The 9,063-nt window shown below is 41.2% G+C and overlaps 1 protein-coding gene across 1 annotated transcript; it reads right to left on the bottom strand.

The window, feature by feature from the left end:
* Nucleotides 1-5,144: 5,144 nt before the first annotated feature.
* LOC124232906 (zinc finger MYND domain-containing protein 11-like) lies at nt 5,145-6,978 on the bottom strand. The gene is given in 4 exon segments (XM_046649816.1): nt 5,145-5,624; nt 5,626-5,945; nt 5,948-6,506; nt 6,669-6,978. Coding segments are annotated over 4 exon segments (1,635 nt in total). The 5' UTR covers nt 6,945-6,978.
* Nucleotides 6,979-9,063: the final 2,085 nt, after the last annotated feature.

Genomic DNA, 9,063 nt, shown 5'->3' on the forward strand with positions numbered 1-9,063 from the left:
TGCTACACAGACCCCACCCTCACAAAACTTGCTGGACTTGAAGGACCTGTGATTGAGATCAAGTGATGGGAAGCCTGGTCTTTTGAACCCTGTACATTTCATCACTGGCTCTGATTCTCAAGTTTCTCAATTTCCATTTTCTGTGTCTTGCAACTTGAGTTCCATAAATTGGCTGCTTCCTGATCATTGAAGGAGGATAAGGATGGATTCCTAGAGTCATACTTTCATATCATAAACACATTAAGAATCCAGTGTCAAAATGAAACCTCATCCATCTCCGTGTGTGTCACCTTAAGAGGCTCCAAGAAACCTCGACTGGGGGAATCTTAGAATTGTGGTGTAACAAAACTGTCAAATCTTGGAACTGCAAAGTCCACAATTAATAATCTTGGAATCTCAGACTCCCAGAACTGTCGCCTCAGAGTATTTGAATCACTGATGCCTGGAACTCTGGATGCTCAGAATTTTAGCATCAGAGGTTCCCCTGGACACATCTTTGGGAACTGCGTTCTGAGCCCCTCTGGCAGCAAATGTCAGTTCTCCAAGCTGAATGTTCCTTCTTAAAAAAAGTCAAGGGAGGAGAGGGGCTGGAGCTAGCTGGGCTCTGCCAGTGAGGCCCGTTTCCATCGGAAGATAGAGTGCCCAGTAGCTATTTCCCGTGCAAGAGACGGGGAGGAAGAGAACTAGTATTAATCCCCATAATCCTCAAACTTACACCTGGAAAAGAGAAAGCAGGAGTCCATCAATGCATTACCAAAGGTGCCGAGAGAAGTCACATTCTAGCCACCAATGCCCGGATCACACCTGTCCAGAGAGGACACTCTCAGCTCTGGTGCTCTGGAATGGCCAAATACTCAAACCAGCAGTTAGTGCTGCGATGGAGGTGGGAACAGGAGCCCTGGATTCTAGTCCAGGCTCTGCTGCTAACTCCTTGTGCCTTCTTGAGCCTCTTTATGGCCTGACTTTCTCATCTGCCTCCTTCCCACAGGATTATGTGAAATTCAAAACACAGCTCAGTGCTGAAAAGCTTTAAAAACTCAATGGCTGCAGGAGTGGGAGGATGGAATGGTAATATTTCTGGGTGGCTCATTTTTCACACCCTCTTCTGCCAAACCAAATTCTCTAGAGTTAACACACACAAACACACACACACACACACACACACACACACACCTGTCCTTGCCATACAACAACAGCAAGTGGCATGAGTGAGTGCCTATTACATGCCAGGCACTGTCCTGAGCCCCTTGTACTAGATTCCTAGGATGACTATACTAATCCACCCTGAACTGTGAGGCTTAAAACAACAGAAATGTATCATCTCATTCTGGAAGCTAAAAGTCCAAAATCAAGGTGTCAGCAGGACTAACCTCCCTCTAAAACCTGCATGGGAATCCCTACTTGCCTCTTCTTAGATTCTGGTGGTTCACTGGCAATCTTTGGAGCTCCTTGACCCTCAGCTGCATAACTCCAAACTCTGCCTTTGTCATCACATGGTGCTCCCCCTGCGTGCATCTGTCTTCATAGGGCCATCTTCCTAAAAAGACACAAGTCGTACTCCATTTATATAAAATTCTGGAAAGGGCAAAAATATTGTGTGGAAATTAATAAAGGAAACCTTAACTAAGTTGGAAAGGGGAGGACCTGTAGGGAGAGCAGTAATGCTGTCTCGTCCTTTATCAATTATACCTGACAGGAAGAGATGGAAGCTTGCATTTCCTACAGGAAGTAAAACTAATCTACTTTTGAAGGAAGATTTTTTTCTCCCCACCCTGCAATAGCCCAGCCATTGAGAAATGCCCCAGCTCAGCCAATGAGAAGGTGTTGCAGCCCTGATCTCTTACTTTCCCCCAATGGAGTTTCTTTTAGAACAGCCCCTTCTGGTCCCATTCATCCCCCACGGTCTGGCCTGTAGGCATGTCCTGGCAGCTGACTCAGGGCAATTTGTCTAAGGTGCACTTCTCTTGAGTCATATGGAAAAACTCCATCCACTTCCCATGGGGACAGATATAACAGTGGGGTTGGCCAGGCCCTTTATGCTGCATGTGCTTTTAATCTGCCAGGCAGGTTATGATGTAGAACAATGGAGTACTCATTGAGCTTAACCAGGGAAAGATATTCCTACCCACATGATAAGCCTGGCACAGGCTTTGTTGGCTCTTTATCTCTTAATAAGGAAGTGTTTCAGGCCGAAGGACCATTTTTATGTGGCCGAACAGGGGTTAAAAGACTTCGCACATGAGTTGCCATTTTACAACATCCTTCTATGGGGAACTGGTATACCTCACTCAATGAGATGTGACACAGCCAATACAAAGCCAAATTTAAATTTATACACATAAAATTACATAAAAAATTTGTAGTCAAATATTTGTATAAGATAGAACTATCTTCTGGAAATATTTGGACAATCATTATAGAAGAGTCCATCTTTCTTACCAGGCTCTAAAAAAATTAACTGGTGCTTTTCCTTCAAGAAGAGAAAGATGTAGAACTTGAGAAAGACATTACTAAAAATGTTTTAACCAAGTTTCTTTCATTTTCTACCTAATATTTAATGTTTACTTAAGTAAATATCAGATGTTAACTGCACAACTTTCTTAGTTCTCTGAGATTCATGTTTAAAGGGGGAGGATGATTAGCTCCTGCTCCCAAGGGGTGAGCCATCAAGACTCTCTCTTTAACCACTGAGATAAGTGACTTTAATGACACCGAATTACAGAATTCCCTTTCCCATTTTGACTGAGGGAGGAGAAATAGAGATGGTACTTCCTCTTCTCTCTGGATCTGCACTGTCCAGCATGACTGCCACTAGCCATATGTGGCAATTGAGCACTTGAATTGTAGCTAGTGAGACAAAATTACAATTGATGAGCCAGCGATGACACATTGTTATTAACTGAACTGCATGGTTTCCTTAGGGTTCACTCTAAGAAGAGAAGACAAATGCTGCATGATCTCACCTATATGTGGAGTCTCACAAAGTCAGACTTATACAAGCAAAGAGCAGAATGGTGGTTGCCAGGGGCTGGAGGGTGGGAGAAATGGGAAGATATTGGTCAAAGAGTACAAACTTTCAGCTGTAAGATGAATACATTCTGGGGAATCTAATGAAGAAGATGGTAACAACAATGTATTGTATACATGAAATTTGCTAAGAGAATCGATCTGAAGTGTTCTCACCACAAAAAAGGTAACTATGGGAGGTGATGGATGTGTGAATTCACTTGATTGTGATAATCATTTCACAATGTATATGTATATTAAATCATCACGTTGTATGCCTTAAAAAAGGACATTGCAGTGTGCAGCCTAAATGTGTGTAATTTTTATTACCTCAATAAGACTGGGGGAAAATAAATCTATAGACTTAAAGAAAAATAAAATGATTATTGATATAGTTGGATTAATATTTACCATATCTGTTTTATTTTCTATTTTTCTATTTGTGGTTTTTTCTTTTCTTTTTGATCTTCCTTTTTCTGTGTTCTCTGATTTTATTTGAGCATTTGTATGCTTCCATTTTTTCTCCTCTGTGAGCATATCAACTCTACTTCTTCTTTTTCTTTCTTTCATGGTTGTCCTTGAGTTTGCAACATACATTTACAATTAAGCTAAGCCTTCTTTCAAATAGCTGCATATCAGTCCACAGTTAGTGCAAGTACTTGTTCTTGCACTTACCTTATAACAGAGTTTTCCTAATTCCTAACTCCCATAATTTAGAACATTGCTGTAATTCATATCACTTATCCATAAGCTATAATCCCTGAATATAGTGCTGCTGTTATTATTTTGAACAAATGGTTATCTCCTACATCAATTAAGAATAAGAAAATAAAAGAGTTTGTTTTAGCTTCATTTTTTTTTGCTCGCGAATGCCCTTTCTTTCTTTATGTAGAGTCAAGTTTCTGGCCTGTATCATTTTCCTTCTCTTGGAAGAACTTCTTTTGCATTTCTTCTCCTTGGTAGGTCTATTGTGGACAAACTCCCTCAATTTTTGTTTGTATGAGAAAGCCTTTGTTTCTCTTCATTTTAAAAGATAATTTAGCTGGATACATAATTCTAGGTTGGTGGTTCTTTTACTTGAACACTGAAATATTTCACTCCACACTTTTCCTGTTTGCGTAGTTACTGAAGAGAAGCCCCAGTGTAATTCTTATCCTTGCTCCTCTATGGGTAAGATTGTTTTCTCCTCTAGCTTCTTCCAATTTTTTTTTTCTTTGTCTTTGATTTCCTGCAGTTGGAATATGACATGCCTAGGTATGGTTTGGTTTTGTTTGGAATTTATCCTCCTTGGTGTTTTGTGAACTTCTTGGACCTGTGTTTGTTCTGTAATTAATTTTGGGAAGTTGTCAGGTATAATTGCTTCAGATATTTCTTCTGTTTCTTTCCCTTTTTCTCCTCCTTCTGATATTCCCATCGCATGTATATAATACCTTTTAAAATGGTCCAATAGATTTCTAGTTGAATGCCATTGTGGTAAGAAAAGACACTTGATATGATTTCAATCTCCTTAAATTTTTTAGATTTGTTTTGTTGCCAAAAATGTGATCTATGCTGGAGAATGTGCCATGTGCACTTGAGAAGAATGTGTATCCTGCTGCTGTTGGATGGAATGTTCACTATGTATATTAGATGCTTTTGGTCTACAGTATAGTTCAAGACTACTGTTTCTCTATTGATTTTTCTGTCTAGATGATCACGTCTCTCTCTGCCTTTCTCTTTTTCTTTTCACATCAAGGTAGTATGTTTTATTTCTGAAACAGTTCTCACATTCAGATCTACTTTAAATGCTTCTTTGTTAAACTCACTTGTATTCACCTGTTGTTTTTTAAAGATCTTTAGTTTAAAGGTCAAAATCTCTGTAAAACCTAAAAATGTTTTAAAATTTGCTGAAAATGCAACAAATTCTCACTAAAATTTATTTAAAATAATACCCTCCACTGATGTTACTTTTCCCCCCTGAAAAACTCTGGAGGAGCATTAACAAAAGATTTAAACTACTGTGCAAAATTTCTTCACGAAAAGTGTTTAAAGGCTGGTGCAAAATGGGGAGCAAATTCTAAACAATTTTGGCTCCTTGGAAACAAAAACCGCTGTGTCTGAGAAGAGTCGTCGTCGGCGCTCTCCGGGAAGAGCCGCCTTCATCTCTTCCGGCGGCAGGTGCGCTTGTGCTCGGCGTGCCAGTGCTCCTGCTGACACCTGATGGAGCAGCACGACGTGTTCCAGCAGCAGTACATGACCTCCTCCTCACAGTTGTAGCACCACTGCTTCTTCTTGGTCTGAGAAATTAGTTGTTTGTGCTGTGTTGCTAGCTTCTTGATTTCTTCTACAAATTCTTCTTTGCACTTCTCTTTTACTTGCTTACCTTTTCTGTCCATCTCACCCTGCATATTGGCTACAGCTTCATGTACAGCTTGTCTTTTTTCTTCTTCCATTTCAGAACACAGCTTTTCTAGAGCTTCTCGTACAACTCTTTCAGTTTCTCGCTTGTGATCAGACTTCATTTGGTCTTTAAAGTCATTGAAAATTTTGGTGTATTTGTCGTGGCACATACTTTGACACACTCCGTCACTGGTGGTCTGGGTGTTCTGATGCAGCATTCTTGGGGAAGAGGCACTTAACCTTCTTGGTCTGAGTTGACACTGAAACTTTTTCGATTGGCTGAGGCATTGTGGGGATTTCCTGGCTGGAACTCACTGCTGCGGTTTCAGGCTCTGGTTCTTCTTTTTTCGGTTCCACACTCTGATTACGTCGTCCTTTCTTTGCTCTTGGTTCTTGAGTCACCTTTAGCTGCTCATTGCTGGTAGAGGAGATACTGGACTCTGCCTCCTCCTCCCCTCGGTCCTCATTCCTAGGCTTCCAAAATCTTCCTTCACGAAGGAAACGCTGATGCAGCTCCAGCTCATCACACGCCTTTTTCCATCCCATACTGTGCTTAACGTATGAACATTGACTGTGTTATCCTGTATGTTTTCAGAAGGAATCCAGGTCCTTTGGTGGTGGTGACCAAAGAAGCGGACGTCAACTTGATTGTCCTCTTTCTGCATGACTTTGGCTGTCCAGAATCCAAAACCTTTCATTTTAGCCCAATCCAGCTCATGATTAGTTATACAAGGGTAGCAGAACCAACTGTCAGGACGAGTATTTGACAAATAGAAGCAATTCTTACAAAGCTGTAGTTCATCCAGCTCATGACATGTGTCTTTATATAGCATCCTTGCTATGTTAGCTTGCTCACTGTCCGCTCCATAGAAAATCACTGTGTTGTGGAGAAGTAGCTGAGCATCAGCTTTGAACTCTTCGTAACTTCGATATTTCCCTTCATTCACTTTCTCCTGTATGGTGGGGACGTCGACTGCTGAGTGTATGAGCCTCTGGTACATCGGGTGTTTGTTGTCCTTCCCCTTTTTATGAAGGTCTATAGCCCTCTCCTTCATGTAGGAGACGATGAACCTCAGGTAGGTGCTCATCTCCTGCTTGTTTGTATTTTTCTTCTTGATGCTCCTGCAAACTGGGCACTGCCAGTGACTACTGCTGTCTCTAAGCCTGTACTCATCAGACAAACACTTGGAATGATACACACGAAAACACAGGTCACATATCAGCACCTCTCCAGACAAATGGCATTCAAAACAATACAAGTCATGATTTTCTGTTTCCCCGTCAATCTCATCTCCTGGCAACCAATATCCTTCCTGTTCAATACCAGCTTTGGAACCTTTGCAGCCCACTGTCAGAGTCTCCACAACGAGACCATCCTTCACAGCTAAGCTCAGCTGACGGGTGGTTTCTTTTGGATGCATACTGTGGACTCGAGACATATACCTTGCGATACGGTCAATGTTGGCAATTTGCTTCTGGTTTCGTATAATCTCAATGGCTACCCAAAGATGCTGGATAGCTTTTGTAGCCGCCTGTCGCCTTTTTGTTAAACGTGCCATGACCTGTTTACTGCTTTAGGGTGTCTCCGCGGCGAGCGGCGTACCCGAGACCCGGGGGCAGGAAGTTGGGGCGCCACCGCCGCGGGGAAAGTTTGCGTCTTGCGAGGCCGCGGGCCGCTCACGTGGCGGTGTCTGCGCGGGGCGGGCGCTCTCCCGGCCCGGCCTCCTCCACCTCGGTCCGCCCCCGACGTGTACTGTGCGGCCCGGCGGCCCCGCCGAAGGCTCGGGCTCGGGCGCTGGCCCGCTGGGCCGCGGGCTGCGGCTCCCTCCCGGCCGGCCGGCCGGCGCCGTGCACGCCCACTCTGCCTTTCTCTTATAAAGAAACTTGTTATTGGGTTTGTGACCTGTTCAGATAATCCCAGATGATATCCTCATCTCAAGATCTTTAGCTCAACTACCACCTGCAAAGATCCTCTTTCCAAACAAGGTAACATTCACAAGTTCCAGAAATTAGGACACAGATATATCTTTTGAGGGCCACCATTGAACCCACTACTCCTAGCATACATACAAATGAGTGGATAAAGTATATAGGAACTGTTTTAAGAAAAGAAAATGAACACTCACCACTTAGCTTAGGAAATAAAACATTATTACTACTTTGGGAGACCATTCCATCTGTCTGTTTCCAATCATATTCCCTTCCTTCCTTTAGAAACAATTTCCATTTTGAATTTTCTGTTTGTCATTCTCTTGTCTTTCTTTACAGTTTTACCAAATACGAATTATTCTTAAGCCATACCTTGTTACATTACATTAATTTTGCTTATTTTTAAACTTTATGTAAATAAAATCACACTATATGTATTCCTCTGTGATTTACTTTTTTCATTGATTATTATGTTTCTGCAATTCATCCGTGTGAATGCATGTGGCTGTAATTCATTTTGATTCATGGATGAATATGTTGTGTGAATGAACCTACTTTATGAAAGCACCACAATCTATTCATCCATTCTATTGTTGATGGACATTTTGGGTTGTTTCATGACATCTTTATACATCTCCTGGTGCAAACTTGCGTGAGTATCTTCAGGGCATACACATTTAGGAGGGAGATTGTTGAGTCAAATTCGCTCAGTAAAGCCAAACTTTGTCACGGGATTGCGTATTTTACAGTCCTACCAGCAGTGGAAAGAGTTCCCTTAGGAGCACATCTTCTCCATTAGTTCCTCTTATTAGATAGTTTTAGATTTTGCTGATTTGGTGAGTATCAAAATAATGTCTCAATTTGATTATAAGTTGCATTTCCCTGATTACTAGTGAGGTCAAGTATCTTTCACATATCATTGGTCATTTTTATTTCCTTTTCTCTAAAATGACTGGGTCTTTTGTTATTATTTATTCTTAGGAGTTATTTATATATAAGCATATTAATCTTTTGTCAGTTCATTGATTTGATTGTTTAATATTTAACTTTATTCCTTCCAGACTTCTGGGAGTGAATACTATAAGATAAGATCCACTTGTTAACAGTTATTCAAAGAGGGAAGCTTTCCTTATACTTCGTGTTTCTCTTTTGGCCCCTGACATCTTTCTGCCCATCTCCTTGGGATCAGCAGAAATAGGCATAAAGACAGAGAGGGATAAAATGTTGACCTTGCTAATCTTTAAACTACGCAGAGTACCAACAACTTTGTGTGCATATTCCTAAGATTTTAAAGTCTTCACTCTCTAACTTACCTTAAAAGCAAGGCTATCTGAGAATGGAAATCTGACTCAGACATTGTTGAAATTCTCAAATGCAGACTGAGTACCAAGATGCCAAAAAAGAGGCCAAAGTCCTTAAGAAAACCAGAAGCCATGCTGTTATCAAAAATGAGTTATGTGTTTTATTTAAGGATTCAAGTTAAGTGGAATGTGTCATTTCAAATTGAGCTTTATGTGAATTGATTTCACTCAAACCAGCCTATTCCTGTTCCTTTTAATATTTCCAATGTCTTGCCTGGTAGACTACAATATTGTGTAGTGATTAAGAAATCTGCCTTTGTAAGACCTAGATTCCAGTCTTGGTTCTGCAGCTTCCTGGTCAATAATAACATAACCTATCTCACAGAGCTGCTGGGAAAAAGTAAAAAGGTAATGCATGTAGATCATTCAGCATAGTTCTTGGCACGTG

Source organism: Equus quagga, unplaced genomic scaffold (assembly GCF_021613505.1).
Source record: "Equus quagga isolate Etosha38 unplaced genomic scaffold, UCLA_HA_Equagga_1.0 145898_RagTag, whole genome shotgun sequence".
In the NCBI taxonomy this organism is placed as follows: domain Eukaryota; kingdom Metazoa; phylum Chordata; class Mammalia; order Perissodactyla; family Equidae; genus Equus; species Equus quagga.